This window comes from Callithrix jacchus, chromosome 2, assembly GCF_049354715.1.
Source record: "Callithrix jacchus isolate 240 chromosome 2, calJac240_pri, whole genome shotgun sequence".
NCBI classification, from domain to species: domain Eukaryota; kingdom Metazoa; phylum Chordata; class Mammalia; order Primates; family Cebidae; genus Callithrix; species Callithrix jacchus.
This window is the reverse complement of record NC_133503.1, coordinates 130,906,653-130,927,766: the sequence shown is the minus strand read 5'-3', so window position 1 is coordinate 130,927,766 and position 21,114 is coordinate 130,906,653. Positions and strand designations below refer to the sequence as shown.

Below are 21,114 nucleotides of genomic sequence, written 5' to 3'. Positions count from 1 at the left end.
ATACTTAAAGAATAGGGCAATGCCCCATCTGCACCACATGGCAAAACCCCGTCTCTAAAACAAATACACATAAAAAAAAAATTAGCCAGGTGTGGTGACCATGTGCCTTGTGGTCCCAGCTACCTTGGGAGGTTGAGGTGGGAAGATCACCTGAGCCTGGGAGGTTGAGGCTGCAGTGAGCAGTGTGATTGCACCACTGCACTCCAGCCTGAGCAACAGAGCAAGACCCTGTCTCAACAACAACAACAACAACAAAGTTTAGGGCAATGTGAGAAAAACAGACAAATAAAACATTTATCAATGGAAAATCACTGACATTAACTCAATAGATGGGCAAAACAGATTAGACACTGCTTAGCAGAGAATCCATATTAGGCTAGGAGGAGAATCTAAAGAAATCATCTAGAACGCAGCACAGAGAAATAAAGATATGGAGTACATAAGAAGTTAGGAGTCAAAAGAAGATATTAATGAGAATATCCAATATCCATCCAATTGTAGTTCCAAAGAAAAAATAGAAAGCAGTTGGGGGAAGCTGAGAATGTTCCAGAAGAGAAGCTAAGAATCCTCAGATAGGAGAACTCCATAGAGTCCCAAGCAAGTTAAAAAAAAAAAAAAAAAAAACTTTCCTAACCTAAAAGGTGGGGGAATAGATGAATAGAACAAGTTGTCTTTTCTGAATAACCTTCAGTACCATGAAAGCAATTCTCATTTGCAATTAGATTAAGTATGAACTGGTATAAATGCAGGGAGATGGCACAAATAACCCTCAGATTACCATTCTACCTGAAATTCTGCATCTTCACTTCACCCAAAGATAGCAAAACAAAGGAAATTTATTTGCATTTCTATTGAAGCAGCATGTCTCGCTAAACTTTCTTTGAACTTTTCTGCACTAGGTCTGCACTGACATTGATGAGTGTCGAAATGGAGTGTGCGTTCCCAACTCGATCTGCATTAATACTTTGGTAAGTATTTATCACAGCTGTTGTTAATCAAAGTAAAACCGGTTATTAAAACAAGGGTATGTTTATAGACCATAGCTTCAAAACACACATAGAACATGTGGGCATAATATATTTGATTGCCAGAATAAGGGCAAAAGTTTGTGCTGAAAAAGTGTTTAATATGAGTAATTGCATAAGTAATTTTTTACATAGGAATAATTTTGTAGGTGCTGAGTTTGTTCTTTATCTCCTATCAAAGTTGCAGTATTAGGCTATTAGATAACTATTTGTTGAAGAATTTATTACTCCTTGTATTTTAAAATTGTGAAGAGCTTGGTAGTTTATATTAACAGTTCAGTATTTTACTGGTGACTACACAGTTCCCAAATGGTATTCTTTATTTTCATAAAACTTTTCATTGTATTAAATTAAAATGCTTAGCCCTTAGGGATGCCTATAACTTAAGTATGGCTTTTATTTCTGAAAGTTCCTATCAAACTGTTTCCAAGAGGAAAGATGTAGCAGAGTAGACTATCAAGAAAAGAACTACTGATTCCGTGTCTGACTATTGGAAAGTTATCTAACCCCTAAGTTTCTTGTTTCCTTGTAAGTAAAAGCACTTTACATTTATCAAGTCACTTATTTTAATTATCACAACAACCTCATAAATGGGGATTATTACTACCCCCATTTTACAATTGAAGAAACTGAGGCACAGAAATATGACATCGTTAAGTCCAGACATGGTACTGTATGCCTGTAGTCCCAGCTCCTCAGGAGGCTAAGGCTGAAGGGTCATTTTGGTCCAAGAGTAGTTTGAGGCTACAGTGAAATATGATCACCACTGCACTCCAGTCTGGGTGACAGAGGGAGATCATTTCTCCAAAAAGAGAAAAAGAAATGTTGCGTATTTAGACCAAGATCACACATCTCATAAGACTTCCAGGTTGGCTACAGAGCCTGAGTTCTTTTCCACAATGCTATATTGCTTAGGAATAGATGGGGATTTATTGCTTCTTAGCTTTTACCAGGACAAAGTAGTCTGCAAGTAGATTTGTGAAACCTTGGTATAAAGGTAAGAACTGAGCCACCTAGAGAGAAAGAAAGTAGTAAATAGAACTCCAGGAAACTCCAAAAATGAAGGAGTAGGCCAAGGAAAAAGAGCAGAAGCCAGAAAAAGGAGCGAGCTGACAGCACAGCCAGGGAAGCTGAGTGTCACTGGAAAGCATGCTTTGGACTTGGCAATTAAGACGCTGTGAGTGACTGAAATCATTAAAATGTATACTTCAAATGGATGTCTTTTATGATCTGCAAATTTTATGTCAATAAAGCTGCATAAGTTGAAAAAGTTCTGAGGATCTAATGTACAGCATGGTGACTGTAGTTAACGGTATTATGCTATATATATGAAATCTGCTAAGAGAGCAGATCTTAAGTGTTCTCACTGAAAAAGAAAAAACAGGAAGGTAATTATGTGAGTTGATGGATGTGTTACTTAACTGACTATGGTAATCATTTCAAAATGTATACGTATATCACATCATCACATTACACACTTTATATCCAGTTTTGTCTATTATACATCAATAAAGCTGAAAATTTTAATTTGGGGGGTGTGTGTGTGTGTGTGTGCGCGCATGCGTGTGTGTGTGTGCGCGCACGTGTGCTAAAAAAAACCTGACCCCTGAAGTGTCATTGCAGTGGCACTGACAGCTCATTTGTCAGTTTCTCGGCCTACCTCATCAAAAATTCTCAATGCAGGCTACCAGCATTTCTCGGTGCACCCATTCCTTTGTCATTCCATTGTAAAAGAGCCGAATGAATAGCGAGGAAAAAAATTAACTTGCGTTTAAGCAGATTATCTCCCTGTCCCCAGAGTAAACTTCTCATACCATCTCCCAGGACTTCATTGGAACTTTTGGCCTCTCCCCCTCTGCCCTCCACAGTGACACAGGCAAGTCAGTGTCATTGGTTCACCGTCCAGCCTTCTTTCTTCACTTGTATTCCTTCTTTGTCTGAGTGGCCAGATGGAGCCTCCAGTGTGATGGTGTTTTCACCAACATTCATATGATCTTACATGTAAGCAGGGAGGCAGGCATGGGTCTAATGCCTAAATCCTGCCGGCAATGAGTACCTGTGTAAATATACACAGTAACCATACCTTTGCTCACAGCTTCCAGCTCAGCGTCTGATCTTTGTCTCTTGCAGGGATCTTACCGCTGTGGGCCTTGTAAGCCAGGGTATACTGGTGATCAGACAAGAGGATGCAAAACGGAAAGAAACTGCAGAAACCCAGAGCTGAACCCTTGCAGTGTGAATGCCCAGTGCATTGAGGAGAGGCAGGGGGATGTGACGTGTGTGGTAAGTTGTTTTTTGGCTTCCTCCATCATTTTTCCTCTTCATTCTAAACACCACCTCTCTCCAGTTTCTACGTGCTTCCAGGTAAAAGTACTCCAAAATGAAAGCATCGCAATCAGAATGAGCACACAGCATAATAGGAACAGGGTACACCGAGTTTGTGAGGAGCAGCCCGACATCCATCTAGCCATCAGCTGCCTTTTCTCTCCCTCTTGACTCTGGGGCAACACTGTCCACTTGGGCACCTGGATGCCAAAGCCCCCAGTGGAGCCCCAGCTCCCAAGCCTCTTCTGTGGAAAGGTCCAGAAGCCAGCAGCAGGGAGGTGAAGGAACCTTCTTCTCCCCTTTCCTTCTTCTGCCCCGTCTACCTGCTTGTATAATGACAAGCATACCTGCTGTCATTTCTAACTGTCCTCACTCTTACGACTTCTGGGGTCTGTTTGCCCCAATGATCCTGGGGTGGGGAAGGCACCATGGAGAGGTGAGGGCTGTCATAGGCCCTCAGGAAGAAACCTCCCATTTCCTAACAGGTGACTGGAAAGGGCCAGAGGCTGCCATGCTCTATGTCTACCTCCACTCCAATCAGAGACAGCTCCGTGAATGGTCACGCCTCCTGTGCAGTCTCCAGCCCTGGAGCTGGTCTGGGGAGGGGAGGCTGGGAAGAGAGTAGAGCAGTCATGTCAGGGCCTGACATGGGTCTCATGCTGGGCTTGTGGTGGGCCCTTTGTGAAAGAGAAGGCGTGCTCTTGCCATCCATTCCCAAATCCAAGGATCCAGAGTCCTCAGCCTGCCATCCATTCCCAACTCCAAGGATCCAGAATCCTGGGGATGCTAGGCACTGAAAAATCAGCAGACTTCAGCTGCCCTTCTCCTCCGTACTTCCCAGGGCACCAGGCCCTTGGCAGGGGGCCCCTCAGACTCTGGATTCATTGGTTCACAGTGATCACCCCTGAGCAGCAAGACGGATTCTCTGAGCCCTTTTCCATCTTTTTAATCTCAAAGCTATATTTCTTTATCTTTTTTTTTTTTTGAGATGGAGTCTGGTTCTGTCTTCCAAGCTGGAGTGCAGTGGTGCTATCTCAGCTCACTGTAACCTCTGCCTCCTGGGTTCAAGCGATTCTTCTGCCTCAGCCTCCTGAGTAGCTGGGACTACAGGCGCCCATCACTATACCCAGCTAATTTTTTTTTTTTGTATTTTTAGTAGAGAGGGGTTTCACCATATTGGCCAGGCTGGTCTCAAACTCCTGACCTTGTGGTCCACCTGCCTTGGCCTCCCAACGTGCTGGGATTACAGGCCTGAGCCACCACACCCAGCATGCTTCTTTATCCTTATGCATGCACAATTTTCCATAATAAGCCTACCACTTTTCAAATAGAAAATCTAAGAATCAAAAATGAGTTAAATAAATCAATATTAAAAAGTCAGTCCTCCCTGGCAATACAGATATTCTGTAACAAGGTCAGGATGGAGGAATGTGCTGTATTGGAGGGGAAATGGCCCCAGCAAGCTCCTGAATTCCTCGTGGTTGGGCTTGTTTATTACCAAAAAGCAGTCACTGAGAAGCAAGTGTAGATCTCTGTTTAAATCCTCATTTTCTGTGAACAAATTGACGACTCCACTGGGATGCTGGGTGATGGGGCTCTTAATATGTTTTTGAATTTGTAATAAGGCACAACGACAGATGGTAAAGGATTAATAAACTTGGTGTGACTACTAAAATAATTGAATCTGCCAGAAAATGGCTCATTAAAAATGTATTTGTTCCTAGAGGACATTTTTTCCTCATTAAAGTGAGTCAAGGACCCACCCCATGGATCAGCCTTCCAGGCCTTCCAAAGGCCCTGCTGGGGCAAGTGAGCAGGAACCAGGAGCTCTGGAGGGTCTCTGTGGAATCCTGCCTCCTAAATCCTGGTTGCAGAGGGAGAGCGCAGATGATTGAGAACAGGCAGGCTGCAGCTGAGGAAGTCACTGGTCTGAAAGCTCCTTATTTTGGGTGGAGAGGCCAGGAAGTTTAACCTGCTCTCTGATTAATAAGTCTGATTTCCCTTGGCCCAGACTCTGCTCCTCAGACTCTCTCCCTCCTCCCTCCTTTACCTCTGGTTTCAGGTCAGCTTTCCCTCCCTCGGTTTCCAGTTTCCTGGGACTTTCTGGGTCCCCTCCTCCTGTCTCCCTTCTGCTGCCTGCTCTGCCCATTCCTGGAAGCGAGAGTGGGAGGGAGAGTTTTCTCTCTGCATCTCCCTTGACATCTTTTGAATAGGGAACCATTAAACAGTTTCTAAACCCCACCCAACAAAGCTGTGTGACTCTGGGCCCTCCAGCTGGGAACCAGCAAAGGAGCAGAGGCCCTTGTCAGCCACCAGCTCCCTGCCAAGCTCAGCTTTCCAGGCCTCTGATAAGCTTTCCCTTCACAGTGTGGAGTCGGTTGGGCTGGCGATGGCTATGTCTGTGGCAAGGATGTGGACATCGACAGTTACCCTGACGAAGAACTGCCATGCTCTGCCAGGAACTGCAAGAAGGTAAGGGGTGTGGGGCGGCAGTAGGCACACATACACTGTGGCTTCCCAAAGTCCTATCTTCTGTGGATCTAAATTAAAATTGCATTTGTAAAGCAGCTGCATCTCAGATTAAATGAAACAGCCACCAACAATGAAGCCACAGTGTCTTGAGGTCCGAAATGGTTACTGATTTAACACAAATGCAGGATGTCACTCAGAGCTGTGTTTTCCCCCTTAGGACAACTGCAAGTATGTGCCAAATTCTGGCCAAGAAGATGCAGACAGAGATGGCATTGGCGATGCTTGTGACGAGGATGCTGATGGAGACGGGATCCTGAATGAGCAGGTACCTGTTCGCAGGGAGGGCCTGTGAATTGCCATGCACAGGGATGATGGGAGAAAGCCTGTGAAGTCAACTGTTTCTATGAATCATCCCAAATGTTAATTTCCATGCCTGCATGCCATAGCACTGCAGCTTTTTACCCTGTAAGATTCACAAGTGTTTGACATATCAAACTGACAAACTTGAGCCACCAGAGTTCTCACACTTCATAACAGTGGGGGAAGTGGATTTACTTAAAGTCTGAGTGATGTTCCATCATTTCATCATGTAGGATAACTGTGTCCTGATTCACAATGTGGACCAAAGGAACAGCGACAAAGATATCTTTGGGGACGCCTGTGATAACTGCGTGAGTGTCTTAAATAACGACCAGAAAGACACAGATGGGGACGGAAGAGGAGATGCCTGTGACGATGACATGGATGGAGATGGTAGATTTGTCTTGCTTTTGTCTTTTATTTGAGATTCATCTGACCTTGTTCCATTGTTCTCTCTCAAGAGTAGGAACAGAATAAGGGACTTGGGGACTTCCAGCTGTGGGTGGCTCATTGTGGATTGCATCTGTGGAGGGCCCAAGGTGGACTTGTGTCTGTGGAAGGAGACTCCACAGCCCACTCCACTATGTAATGGCTCTGGATGTTTCCAGGACCCTGTATCATTGCCAGAAACTTTGTAGGACCCCTTCAAGCAGTGTCTTGCCAGGCTGTGTCTTTGTGGGGCATCTCCCTTCCCATTTATACTTCTCCCTACTCTCCACCATCCTTTCTACATGTGAGAGACCTAGAAATAGAGAACTGAATGAGAAGGCTTTGAGCAGGTCACAGACTATGCATCACAGGCTATAACATCCCATTGTGGGCCCTTGAAGGAAAATCCTTTTCGAAAAAAACACCTGCATACACATACACACAACACACACACACAACACTCCAGAACATGCACACCCCTAAAACATGACCTCACCTTCTGCAAGCCTAATCGATGACCCAGATCCAGTGGTGTGCTGCTAAACAAACCACAGAAAGCCCTGGTTCATAGCGTTTGCCAGTTTCCATGATGTAACTCCATACTGTCATCATTGCTGATTTCAGGCTACCAATGTGACATCATCAAACACAGAACTGAAAAGAGAGGGACACAATGGACCTGGCTCCAGCACAACACTGCCTAGAGCCCTAGGGTCTCAGCCATAGCTCAGATACCCACGAGATCCTCCCTCTCCAGGGTCAGCCCATACAGCCATCATGACACCTCCCCTGGCTGCTGTCATAGCCCTTGACATCTTGGGCAGATTAGAATTCAGTGAATAAATGCCTCTGAGAGCTGTTCATTTTTAAGTCTCCCAGAATCCATCCTTTGAAGCTGCCTCCAGATAACTGCTGAAAAGGGTAGTTTCTATGTGACAATGGCCCAGGCCAAAGCAACTCACCACATGCCTGATCTCTACAGCACCTAGAAGTCAGTGACATTCCCCTGACTCAAGGTATCATTTCTTTCTCACAGGAATAAAAAACATTTTGGACAATTGCCCAAGATTTCCCAATCGTGACCAACGGGATGAGGATGGTGATGGTGTGGGGGATGCCTGTGACAGCTGTCCTGATGTCAGCAACCCTAACCAGGTTAGTAGGATACTGGGGAATTCAGACTCCAGGCTGAATCCCTCTGTGCAGAGACTCATTTAAGACGGGTGTCTAGAGAAACAGCAGAGCTTCTTAGCTGTTGCCACTTACCTAACAAAGCAGAGGTGGAGAAATGACACACTGTGGGCCCGATGGTGGGATGAACACCACAAAAAATACGAAGCCCTTGGGACTATCTCCCAGGCTGTCAGTTGCCTACGAGGTTAGTAATATGAGCTTAATGATGCCCGATATGAGTTTTTTTCCTGCAGAAAGGTAAATGGAACATGGAAATTAACCATTTGGAGTCTTGTGTCCATTTAGTCCCCAAACCCCTACACAGCTATGTATGGACATTTCAGATTAAGTTCAGCCGGTGATGTGTTGCATTTCCCTTCTCACGCCTCCTCCCCATCTGGATAATTGGGTATGATGTGTCATTTATTTTTAAAACCCTGAGAGAGGGGAGTCATGGTTGCCCTCTGTGACTCACTCACCATTCTGGCCAAATTTCAAATTGCAGAAGCAAAGCAAACTCAACTTGCCTACTCTCCATGCCTGCGGCTGGCTCCCTCTGACCCACGCCAAGGTTCCACGTGTCCACCTGCCACCATGCTACCCCAGCGCCCCTTTCCAATCAGCTCATCTGGTGTGTAGGCAGCCCATCCATGTAGCCTGATATTTTAGAAGGCTTTTTTGAAAATTCAACATTGTGCCTACACCAATATGGTGTTGTCCTTTTGCAGTTTTGCACCACCCCAGTTCCAGAGAAATAATTCCCCAAATCCAATGATGATGGGTGAGGTCTGCCTTCTCTGGAGCATTCTGGACTTGCAGGCCCAGAGATAAATAACATGTTCTGTTCTCTTTGCAGTCTGATGTGGATAATGACCTGGTTGGGGACTCCTGTGACACCAATCAGGACAGGTATGGCTTGTCTCCCAACTGCAGAGAGCCGGATGCAAACATCCAGAGAGGGTTTTACATTTCAGAACTTCCTGATACTCCATTCCTTGGGATCTCTCTGGGGGACTGGGCGGCTGGTGGAATAATAACCCTGCTTCCGATCAGGGTTACCATGAGAATTCTCCCTGAAAGTTCTGTATCTGGCAGAACAGTGTCAGAATAGGTCACTAGGCATTCCAGCAAGTGATATCTATTACAGGAGAGGTAATATAGCATCATGCTTCACAGATGGGCTCTGGATTATGAGCTAGACATAAATCTCAGCTCGCTCTCTTACATGCCAGCTAACCTTAGGCAAATTACCTAATACTTCTGTGCCTCAATTCTCTCATCTGGAAAATGAGGATGACACTAGATCTAGCTGATAGGACCGTTGTAAAGATTGAGTTGATCCATGGAAAGTGCTTCTTATGCTTTCTGTTATATACATAGCACTCAACAGATATTAGCTCTCTTATTTTTATATTCTTTCAGCTCAGGAAAACTTCACCATCATCCCAAAATAGAAGGCTGTCGGTTTGCTGAGGGATTGCTATTATTTCATTGTCCTTGAAATTGTTTTTTAATTCAGTTTCCCTTATTTAAATGGAAGTGCCCTGTGCAAGTGAGTTTTGTCAGCCCTCCTAGCTCAACACGATGGAGTCTTACATTAAGACTCAAGGCTGCATCAGCTGCCCAGATTCTCGAAGAGTATCACCAAAAACAGACAGGTGCCACTCAGCCCTAGAGGCACCTGCAACCCAAAGTTCTAAACTCTTTTGTCTCCTTAGGGAGTTCTCACACAGGCAGCCAGGACAGAGATAAAAGAGGGAAAGGATTCTAAAAGGCAAAGCCGGAAGACGCAACTTCTTTCCTGATACCTGTATCAGAGGTTGCCCTGTAGAAACCAGTTCTTGACCCAAACCTTACTCAAGAACAGCTTCTATGAAGCCACATTTTTTTTTTTTTTTTGAGATGGAGTCTTGCTCTGTCACCGAGGCTGGAGTGTAATTGGTGCAATCTCGGCTCACTGCAACCTCTACCTCTTGGCTTCAAGTGATTCTCATGCCTCAGCCTCCTGAGTAGCTGGAATTACAGGTGTGTGCCACTCTGCCTGGCTAATTTTTGTATTTTTAGTAGAGACAGGGTTTCACCATGTTGGCCAGACCAATCTTGAACTCCTGGCCTCAAGTAATCCACCTGCCTCTGCCTTCCAAAGTGTGCATCTCTTTCATTATGCTGTGTCCTTGCTGGAAAGTATATATAGTCATCCCTCAGTATCCTGGGGTATTGTTCCCAGGACACCCCTCTGCCCCCAGGATACCAAAATCCTTACTCAAGTCCCTTAAATAAAATGATGTAGTAACTGCATCTAACCTATACCCGTCTTCCAATATGCTTTTAAAATCTTCTCTAGATCACTTAATTCCTAATATAGTATAAATGCTACATAAATAGTTTTTATGCTGCATTGGTTTCTTATTTGTATTTTTTTATTTTGTTATTTTTTATTTTTCCAATCTTTTTAATCCTCAGTTGGTGGAATCTGCGGATACAGAACCACAGATTCAGAGAGCTACTGTTCTAGCTAAGTGAATGTAAGCATATTTCCCAATCTCTTGGCATCTCAACCTCCTCATCTGCAAAGAAGAGAGAAAGAAATGCATCAGGCAGGTTATGGTGAAAATTTAAGATAATGTAGGTAGAGCTCCTGGAACAGTGCTGGCCCTCAGGTGACACACAGAAAACAGGGGCCATGTTATTACTAATATCACAGTCGGAGGAAAGGCATGTCAGCAGCAGAGCCTGACATCAGATGTCTGTCTCCTTTTCCGAGGGGAAGGTGGGACTATCCTGACAACTGCCCTAAATGATGTGCATCAAGAATGTTCCTTGGTGCAGGTCATCTTGCACTCTGACTACTATCTACAGGAATTTCTAAAATATCCTATCCCACCAGCCTCTAGATATTTGCCCAAAACAGATGACTCATTCTGCTATGTTTTAATTCCCACAAAGGTGAACCTTGGAGAAGAGGACAGGAACTGCTTGTTTTTCATGTTTAGGGCTATATAACACGGCTGCTAATGGAAATAGCTTCGTCTTGTGTCTTATACAGCAGCCCTGCTGTGGGCAAAGGGATTCCGCTGTTTGAGCCACATCATCTGCTTGTCCAGGCTGGCCTCACTTTTGCTGGGCTCTTTCTGTCCCCCTGTGCCATCTGAAAAGTGTGGTCTAAGAGCATGGTCTTGTCCCTGGCTTGCCTCTCCAAGAGGGTGCACGGGCAGCCCCTGACCCAGGACAGGCTGCAGGTAGACCAGGGCAAAGGGAGTACTCACTCTCTTTCAGAGTAACCTTGAGAGGTCTCAGATTCCAGGAGACCTCAGGGAGGCAGGGCACACTCATCTTCAGGTGGCCTCTCAGCCTGGAAAATCAGGTGGACAGAGAGGGAGAATTCTGAGAAGTCTTTTAGACCAGCACTGAGCCTGGCCTACATACTCCCCTCAGGAAGGTGTGGCCCTTTTCGCTTTTCCTTCTCCCCATGGCGTTCAGGTCTGAATCCTCTTTGGATCTGCTAGCCAGGATTGTGAAGAGTAAATAACAGAAAACACTGTAGGGCTTCCTAAGAGTCAGTGCTTTTTCATATATTGAATTTTAGTATGCAAAATTCTGATGATTTTCATCATTTATTCTTCATAAATGTGGTAGGTGCTATTATTCTCATTTGACAGATGAGGACACAGCCATAGAGAGGTTGGGTGTCGTGCCTGAGGTCACACACTGGCCACTGGCTGAGCCAGGATTTACACTGAGGCTGTCTGGTTCCACTGCCTATCACTCTGTTCCCCTCACACATCCTCTGAGTGGAGTGTCATCTAGCAGTTCCCAGGGACCAATAGGAGCATCTGGTCACAATTCCTAGAAATAGACCCTTATCTTCTTGAGTAGGAAATGACTTGTTTGTTTCCAGAGGTTGAGGATGAGAAAATTGTCTGTGAGGCTCATAGGGCAGCCTTATCTAAGGGAATGACTCCAGTGGTTTGATTTTAAAAGTCAACCCCGGTTAAAAAACAAAAAACAGAACCCCTCAAGCACAGACTCTCCTTCCTGAGAATGGAGGCTTCCTGTTCCCTGCTGAACTGTGAGCTACATCACCTGTCCCTTCTCCCGCAGTGATGGAGATGGGCACCAGGACAGCACAGACAACTGCCCCACCATCATTAACAGTGCCCAGCTGGACACCGATAAGGATGGAATTGGTGACGAGTGTGATGATGATGATGACAATGATGGTATCCCAGACCTGGTGCCCCCTGGACCGGACAACTGCCGACTGGTCCCCAACCCAGCCCAGGAGGATAGCAACAGTAAGCCGGCTCAGCCCAGAGCTGCACAGCACCCCTGGGCTCCCTTTGGCCAGGCACGTGGGGGCACACCTCTCTCCAGGCACAGACATCCCCAGCTCCTATCAGCTGCTTCTCCACACCCAGCTTCTCTGCATAGCTGCAGCTTGTATGGACTGCAGACATCTAGCAGACATGAGTCTTCAGTCAGGACTGAGCTGCTTTGCATCTTCCTGAACAACCCTAGGATGCAGTCACACAGGGCAGGGAAGCAGCCACACTGTGGCTCAGTCCCCAAAGGGCTTGGAGAGCTGCTCCACCATCTTAACCTGTCACCTGCCACCGTCCCCTGGGAGTCCCAGAAAAGGAGCAGCATAGAGAGAATGGCACAGCAGAAATGGTGTATGCTGGGTTCACAAACACAGATGCCTGCAGGAGCCAGGCAGATAAGAAAATGTCTGCACCAAGCCAGACATGAGCCAGCAGGGGTGCTGGAGACTGCGGTGACCTGGAGAGGCTGTGCCCATCCACAGCAGTGCACATGCAAAAATACAGTGCCAGCACATGAGCTGAGCAAAACACACCTGCGGGCCACATTCAGTCTAGGGGCCACCAGAAGTTACAGTCTTAGAGATATTCTGGTAACAATGATAATTTCCCTGTTTTCCGCACATTGCAGCCCAAAAAGTGCTGTAGACATTTGCTTATGTCAGCTCAAGCTTAAGATCTACCAGTTGGTGAACCCAACTGTAGGTAATAAGAACTTCCTGGGGACAGAGTGGAGGGCAACTGTTCACACTGATCTTTCAAAAAGCTCTGGGAGGACTGACCTGGTCACGCAGTACAAGGACTCCAGGATGGGGCCTGGGACCAGCTCAGACATGACCCCAGGGCTGCTCTCTACACTGCTGGGAAATGATGGCCCTGGTAGCAGGAGCCTGGGCCCTCTGTTCCTCATGCAGCCCCTTTCCCTGCCCAGGAGTGGCGGTGGGTGTGAGTGCTATTGAGCTCCTGTCCTTTCTCCACCCCACTCAGGCGATGGGGTGGGAGACATCTGTGAGTCTGACTTTGACCAGGACCAGGTCATCGATCGGATTGACGTCTGCCCAGAGAACGCAGAGGTCACCCTGACCGACTTCAGGGCTTACCAGACCGTGGTCCTGGATCCCGAAGGGGATGCCCAGATCGATCCCAACTGGGTGGTCCTGAACCAGGTGAGTGTCACACGGATGGCAGGGGCTCAGCTTTGCCTCTCAACAGAGGCCCTTCTGATAGTGTAGGTCATATTTAGAGGGTACAGACAATGAGCCAGGCATTGTTCACATCCTCTTATTCCTCAATAGCCCTACGACAGACCAATTATACCCATTTTACCGAGGATGAAACAGTCTGCCACAGATTGAATGTTTGTAACAGCTTTAATAATGGTAGCACTGTGGTAAGTAGCTGAGATGACTGGAATTGGGACCCAGGCAGTCTGACCCTAGAACCCACACTTCTGATCTCTGCAGCAGACTGCCTCCTGCAAATCCTCCTCATTGTGTAACTATGAAAGGCAGGCACAGAGAGGCTCCATAGGTTTTTTCAGAGTCACAGAGCAATTCACGTTGATTAGAAGTATATGTTTTATGTTCCCCAGTTAAGGGCCCATTGAATCAACTTAAGTGACAGTCTTAGCAAACTTATTTCTATTAAGCTTTGAGCTTTTCTTAACCTTTACAAGCACGTGCTTTCTTTGAGCACATAATACATTAGAGCAACTGCTCAGATAATTAAATCTTTATATGGAGGCCAGATGTCACTGGCCACTCACTCATGATGCCTGAGGTTTTGAGCTTCCTCAAGGTTATTTGACCCTTTTCAAGACCGTTCTGAACTCCCACTACTCTCTCTGCAGGGCATGGAGATTGTGCAGACCATGAACAGTGATCCTGGCCTGGCAGTGGGTATGTCCAGGGCCTCGGTTACCACTCCCATAGAATTCTTCCAGCTACTGGTGTGGCTTGGCTACTTTTCTAATCTTATCTGATCCCTACAGGGTACACGGCTTTTAATGGAGTTGACTTCGAAGGGACCTTCCATGTCAATACCCAGACAGATGATGACTATGCAGGCTTTATCTTTGGCTACCAGGATAGCTCCAGCTTCTACGTGGTCATGTGGAAGCAGACGGAGCAGACGTACTGGCAAGCCACCCCATTCCGAGCAGTTGCAGAACCTGGCATTCAGCTCAAGGTATTGGTGGTTTGAAGTCATTCATCTCCCTTTCTTCTGGAACCTTCATGCTTTTTTAAAATGTTGTGTTCTCCCATATGGTACTTAATCTAAAAATTGATGCATTTATGCTCACGTTAGACTCAGGGAAGGCTAGAGCCCACCCAGGGCTTTGCCTTTATTCCTGTGCAGCAGCTACATTCTAACCTCTAATGGTGGGAATTCCAGCCCACGTGAGTTCATAGAGGGGAAGGCTGGAGTGCATCTTCAGGCACACTGTGTTGGAAACTGTCTAATAAGTTTCATCAGTGGGTCCAACTTTGTACAGGAGGGCTGAAGGGCTACCTCTGTCACTCGTGCTAGGACACAAGGCTGACTTAAGTAGCTAGATATCTGATGGGAGCCCTCACTGGGCAAATGCAGGGAACAGTGGATTTGCGGCAGGAACAACATGGGATGTGTAGTGGAATACTGGGCAAGGCTTAGTAGTAAAGCGTTGGGGTCACCTCCTTGAAATGACATTTACGTGTGTATGCTTTGTTCTGAATCCAAGGCAGCCAGACTGTAACCATGGCTGTAACCTGGATCAGCACTTCAGATCCAGGAAGCAGGAAGGGTGGGGTCTCTGTCCTATCCTAAAACCTTGTTCATGTCATTGTCCAGGCTGTGAAGTCTAAGACAGGTCCAGGGGAGCATCTCCGGAACTCCCTGTGGCACACGGGGGACACCAGCGACCAGGTCAGGCTGCTGTGGAAGGACTCCAGGAACGTGGGCTGGAAGGACAAGGTGTCCTACCGCTGGTTCCTACAGCACAGGCCGCAAGTGGGTTACATCAGGTAGGTGGGAGATCCGTCTCCTCACCTTGCTCTAGAAGCAAAGCGCACACTGTTCTGCATCCCAGAGCCTTATTCTGACCTAGGATAGTCGCCAAGGACATGCCAGGACTTTTGTGACTGCAGGATGGGGAACCCAGTAAAGAGATGGGGGAGAAGGCACTCAGGCTCAGACGGACCACCTGGACAGGATGGTAGGGCCAAGATGGGGATAGAAGGAGCAGAGCTGAAGGGAGGACCCAGCGTTGTGGGGTTGGTGCACGTGGATGGCTGTGCTCTTCTGCCATGCTCTACAGAGAAGCCTGCGGGTGGACATGCCAATGGGTAGGAGATAAGAGGTGTGTCCGGATCTGTTTTCCACACCCTCCCCTGTGATGCCTCTGGGCCCTGTGTAATCACTTACACATGCACATTTCACCCTGACAGTACTACGTCCCTTACAGTCTGTCTTCCTACTAGATCACAAACTCCCTGAGGGCAGCACTTGCATTATTTTATCTTGGTCTCCTCACTGCCCAGCACAAAGCTTGGCATCTCCTACACATGGCATGAACTGTGTAGGTTGTAATTTCTATGATTCCACTTTGGGACAGAAAAGGGGGCATTTCAAAATAGTTATTATAAAAAAGAGGCACTGGGATTAATAGGGCTGAGAACATGATCATGTTACTGTGAGGCAAAGAGAGTATGTGTCATGTAAGCCAAAGTAGTCTGTCCTGTTTCTTTATAGGAATTTTTTTTTTTTAAGAAAGTATTCTTGGGAGTTAGGAGGCTCAGGGCTGTATCTCTGAAATGTAGATAGTATTTTTCTTCATTTACTGAACTTGCAGATCAACATCCATCCTTGCCTACGTAGTATATTTAGGAAGGAGTACTGAGTGCATTCTCATCAGGCCAGGAAAGCAGCCTTGTGGAAAAAAGGGTGATGAGTGCAAATTCAGATTTTGTTTCTCTTTGTGACATTATATCAAATGACATCAAATGTCATCTTACTTTGCCTCAAGTAAGATGATCATGTTCTCAGCCCTAAGCCCAATGCCCCTTTTTTATAATAAATATTTTGAAATGTCCCCTTTTCCGTCCCAAAATGGAATCATAGAAATTACAGCCTACCTACTCACATAATCTTAAAATATCTGCCAGGCATGGTGGCTCATGCCTGTAATCCCAGGGCCCTTTTGGAGGCCGAGGCAGGCGGATCATGAGGTCAAGAGATCGAGACCATCCTGGCCAACATGGTGAAATCCTGTCTGTACTAAAAATAACTAACTGGGCATGGTGGTGGGCACCTGTAATCCCAGCTGTTCAAGAGGCTGAGGCAAGAGAATCACTTGAACCCAGGAGGCGGAGGTTGCACTCAGCCAAGATCACGCCACTGCACTCCAGCCTGGTGACAGAGCAAGACTCATCTCAAAAAAAGAAAAAGAAAATCAATCTGACCCCTAACAATATAATAGAAAAATAAGAATGATTTATAACAAAACAATTTAAATACTTGGTCACAGCCACACCAGAAGACAAAATGAAATAGACACTTGCACCCATACCTAGAATCACCGTAAAGGTGACATTCTAACACAGACTGTTGTATCAGTGACTCAAAGGTTACACTGCTGTTGCTGACAGTGATTTGAATTTCTCAAATGGTGAACATTTTAGAATGTTAATTTTCAAACAAAACAAAGTACTCAGTAGTTTTCTCAATTTACTCTAGAAAATATATTAAAATTTGTGCAAAAAAATGAAAGGGAGCCAGGTTCTAGGCCCTGATAGTTTTAACAGACTCTGCACCTACCCAAGTGTCTAAGGAACATTCCAGTAGTGTATGGAACACAGGATAGGTTTTGATTGTTCTCTCCAGGGCGTTGCACGCTATCCAGCATCCCTGGCTTCCATCACTCAGTGCCACTCTGACAACCCAAAGCTTCCCGGCACATTTCTTCACCTCTACTTAGGGAGTGCTTCTCTTGTTGCGAATCATTGCTCTGAGATTCTACCAAAAGATATAAATCAGATCAAAGGAAAAGCAGAAGTTTTTAAGCATGATAGCTAGACAAGGTAACTCACATGACAAGACATCAAACTTTCTCATTCATGACATCAGATTTGGTTTTTTTTTTTTTTTTTTAACTCAAGTTTGATAGTGTCCCCAACATCATGTTAGGCTTGTGAGAGAAGTTGGGAAGAACCAACCACCCCCAACCCCCACCACACGCACACACACGATCCCTTCCCCCAGGGACTTTCAGTCTAGTAAGTAAGGGGGAACAGCTACAGCACAATCCAGGTCAGCAAGAACTGGAGCCTAAAACAGAGTAGGCGGGGCATGGTGGCTCATGCCTGTAATCCCAGCACTTTGGGAGGCTGAGGCAAGTGGATCACGAGGTCAGGAGTTCAAGATCAGCCTGACCAACATGGTGAAACCCTATCTCTGCTAAAATTACAAACAATTAGCTGGGCGTGGTGGCATGCTCCTGTGATCCCAGCTACTTGGGAGGCTGAAGCAGGAGAATCGCTTGAACCCAAGAGGTGGAGGTTGCAGTGAGCCAAGATGGTACTGCTGCTCTCCAGCCTGGTGACAGAGGGAGACTCTGTCTTCAAAAAAACAAAACAAAAACAGTAAAGATGCAGGTGTATAAGAAGTGGGACCCCTGGGCCTCACAGTGGGTACTTTACCCCGGGTTGGAGTTCATGGAGATCCCTCCGGCTGTGTTGTCCACAGGGTGCAATTTTATGAAGGCTCTGAGTTGGTGGCCGACTCTGGAGTCACCATAGACACCACAATGCGTGGAGGCCGACTTGGTGTTTTCTGCTTCTCTCAAGAAAACATCATCTGGTCCAACCTCAAGTATCGCTGCAATGGTAACGTACATTCTTGTTACTATTCAATGTTGTTTCTAGAATTAATCAAATACTGCCACCTTATTTATATACTGCACTTCCCCCCAAAAGCCCATGCCACAGAGTCATTAAAACCTGAGTCCCTGTACCAGAAGTAAAAAGCAGATTGCATTTACCCTATTTTATACATATGGAAATTAAGACCCGCAGAATTTAACGGCATGGTTTAGGGTTTGGGGTTCGGTGAGAAATTCAGTCAGATTTAATTTACAGGAAGCCTTTATTTTCATGTGGTTCAAACATAATCACAGATGCAAAATCCACTCTGCCTGCTGATTTTCTGTAGGCCCAGGAAGGAGCACTCCTGGGCTTTAAGCCAACGGTTTGCAAAGCAGCCTGCAGGAAAAAATGGCGGCGAGGGCCTGCGGGGCCTCCTGGGCGGGCTGACAGCGCCCCCTACAGGATGCCTGTGCCACGGGTGGGGTCCGGGGTCGGGGTGGAAGGAGCCTCGCTAACCTCCCTGTGCCCGTTCCTATTGCAGACACCATCCCTGAGGACTTCCAAGAGTTTCAAACCCAGAATTTCGACCGCTTGGATAATTAAACCAAGGAAGCAATCCGTAACGGCTTTTCCGAACACTAAAATCATATATTTTTTAACTTCCTCTAATTTTCTTATATACACTGTGGCTTTCTTTTACCGACCCAGATATCTCAAAACGTTTTCTATGAATGTGGCAATAAAGGAGAAGAGATCATTTTTAAAAACCGTGTTGCTCAGACATGGCTCTCGTGTGGCTCAGGCTTTGAGGTGCCCGTTCTCAGAGGGATCCTCATTAACTTGCAGGGTGGTGGTTTCTTCTCAGACCCGGTAGCCGGTAACATGAGCCTGTGCGTGAGTCACAAGGCCTAGGCCAGAGGTCTCACCTGGGGTACCCCCAATTTGCTCCACACAGAACGCCAAACTGTTCCATGCTCACCTCTGCAGCCTCCTTTTTCTGGGTAAGAAATCTAAGAAACACGTGCTCAGGGGGCACCTTCCCTAGGAAGGCGTTTTTCTGACCGTCCTGGGACAGATTTGCCCAATTCTTTGATGCTCTCCTCCCATCCCACACCTTCCACAGACTTCTATTCTGGTCCCTTCAACGTAATACTTAGGCTTATTTATATATTTGGCTCCCTCTAGTGGAAGGTACGCTTATTGACAATAAAACATCATTGTAATCAGTATCCCCAAGGTACCTGGAATGTGGTAGATAACCAATAAATGTTTGCTGAATTCATAAAGGAAGGAAGGAAGGAAGAAGAAAGGAAGGAAGGAAGGAAGAAGGAAGGAAGGAAGGAAGGAAGGAAGGAAGGAAGGAAGGAAGGAAGGAAGGAAGGAAGGAAGGAAGGAAGGAAATGAAATCCTCTTAAGTCTAAGGACGGTAGAGTGTATATGAACCTAAAAGTCCTCCTCGGCTCAAAAAGTCACAACACAGGCTCTATTTGTGGTACCAGTAGCTGGATGTACAGGGCAGAAACTTGCCTAATTTGTACACTAGTCTTTCTTGTATTTCAGTTGTAAGTCAGAGACTCAAGGAAATTTTTATAAATTCTCTAGAACTTTAGTTTCAAAGAACATTGCTGTGTGGTTATATATTTTCTTATTCTAGAATTCCTTAGAGATACATTAAATCATTTATGAAGAACAGACACTCTTACCACAGTTTTACCATGACTTTAACAGTGAGAAAATACACAGTATATATATGTGTGACCACCCATCTCAGGCATGCATGAGATATGGAGGATTTCTGGACACCCTCCTCACAGATACAGCCTGGAGATGTGTGTTGCCTTGTAATCCAGGACATCTGATCTCCTACATCAAAAACTCCAATGGGGCCGGGTGTGGTGGCGCTTGCCTGTGGTCCCAGCACTTTGGGAGCCTGAGGCAGGCAGATCACTTGACGTCAGGAGTTCAAGACCAGCCTGGCCAACATGGCAAAACCTGTCTCTACTAAAAATACAAAAATTAGCCAGGCGTGGTGGTGTTTGCCTGTAGTCCCGGCTATTTGGGAGGCTGAGGCTGCAGTGACCTGAGATCACACCACTGCACTCCAGCCTGGGCAACAAGAGTGAGTGTCCTGAGACTATTATATTCCTTCTGAGGCTGGTGGAAGGAGGTGGTCACCCATGCCCACCCCTGGGGCAGCCTCCCTGCTGTTGGCTGTGCAAGCCCCAAGAACACATTAGGTGCGCAGGAAACACTCTCTTGGTTAAATCTTTGGTGTCTATAACTGTTTTAGAACTCATGGGTCCACAGGAGATCTAGAACTTAATTCCATCCCTTACAGAGCTTATTACATTTTGGAGAAGACAAAACTTGTTATTAATGCAAAATAGGAAACAAAGCAGCATGTGGATCCAGCAGTGTGCTGAAGCCAGCTCCTACCAGCTCATAAGAGCCAACTGTTCAAGTTTTAGGAATGTTGTGAGCCAGTTAAACCGTTGGTAGTTTGAAATTGGCCATGGTGGGAGTATTTACACAGAAACTGGCAAACACTTACAATATCAGGGCCCCAGAGAAGTGGCTGTTAAACATTTATCAGCACACAAGTGATTATTCTACCTTGTCCTATTCCTAATTGGCCCTCCTTATATTTTTGAAGCTGATGTAGAAAACTTGAGGCTTTCAGAAAATGTCTTGCATAAGAAATGAAAAGTGAAAATGGGCGAGGCGCTGTGGCTCACGCTTGTAATCCTAGCACTTTGGGAGGCCTATGCGGGAGGATCACTTGAGGTCAGGAGTTTGAGACCAACCTGGCCAACATGGTAAAACCCCATCGCTACTAAAAATACAAAACTTAGGCCAGATGCAGTGGCTCATGCCTGTAATCCCAGCTACTCAGGGGAACTGAGGCACAAGAATTTCTTGAACCCACAAGGCAGAGGTTGCAGTGAGCCGAGATTGCACCACTGCACTCCAGCCTGAGTGACAGAGCAAGACCCATCTCAAAAAAAAAAAAAGGTGAAAATCAGGAAGCACTCAAGAGAAGCTAGCCAATTACAGACTCAGGAGATGAGCTAGCAGGTGTGGTATGCTCTCCCCCAGGTAACTCCCCAAGCTACTTGGATACTTTTTATAGTCAACCTTAGCACAATGACTCAATTCCTATTACAGTTCCAT

The 21,114-nt window shown here is 46.1% G+C and overlaps 1 protein-coding gene and 1 long non-coding RNA gene across 2 annotated transcripts in view; one reads left to right on the top strand and one right to left on the bottom strand.

Moving 5' to 3' along the window:
* The window catches only part of THBS4 (thrombospondin 4), a 46,557-nt gene extending 27,847 nt beyond the window's left edge, over positions 1–18,710 (top strand). Inside the window, exons 9-22 of the mRNA XM_035291332.3 lie at positions 900–968; positions 3,156–3,308; positions 5,718–5,822; positions 6,040–6,147; positions 6,416–6,575; positions 7,648–7,766; positions 8,641–8,693; positions 11,886–12,079; positions 13,091–13,269; positions 13,953–14,001; positions 14,094–14,290; positions 14,933–15,105; positions 17,825–17,964; positions 18,485–18,710. Coding sequence (XP_035147223.3) covers positions 900–968; positions 3,156–3,308; positions 5,718–5,822; positions 6,040–6,147; positions 6,416–6,575; positions 7,648–7,766; positions 8,641–8,693; positions 11,886–12,079; positions 13,091–13,269; positions 13,953–14,001; positions 14,094–14,290; positions 14,933–15,105; positions 17,825–17,964; positions 18,485–18,546 — 1,761 coding nt within the window. The 3' untranslated portion in view covers positions 18,547–18,710. The remainder of the gene's footprint in view (positions 1–899; positions 969–3,155; positions 3,309–5,717; positions 5,823–6,039; positions 6,148–6,415; positions 6,576–7,647; positions 7,767–8,640; positions 8,694–11,885; positions 12,080–13,090; positions 13,270–13,952; positions 14,002–14,093; positions 14,291–14,932; positions 15,106–17,824; positions 17,965–18,484) is intronic.
* Positions 1–21,114, bottom strand: part of LOC108590630 (uncharacterized) — a 46,630-nt gene that overhangs the window by 5,386 nt on the left and 20,130 nt on the right. The window contains exons 2-3 of the long non-coding RNA XR_008479671.2: positions 17,779–17,956; positions 16,898–17,095 (exon numbers count right to left, since the gene is read on the bottom strand). This is a non-coding gene — a long non-coding RNA (uncharacterized LOC108590630). The remainder of the gene's footprint in view (positions 1–16,897; positions 17,096–17,778; positions 17,957–21,114) is intronic.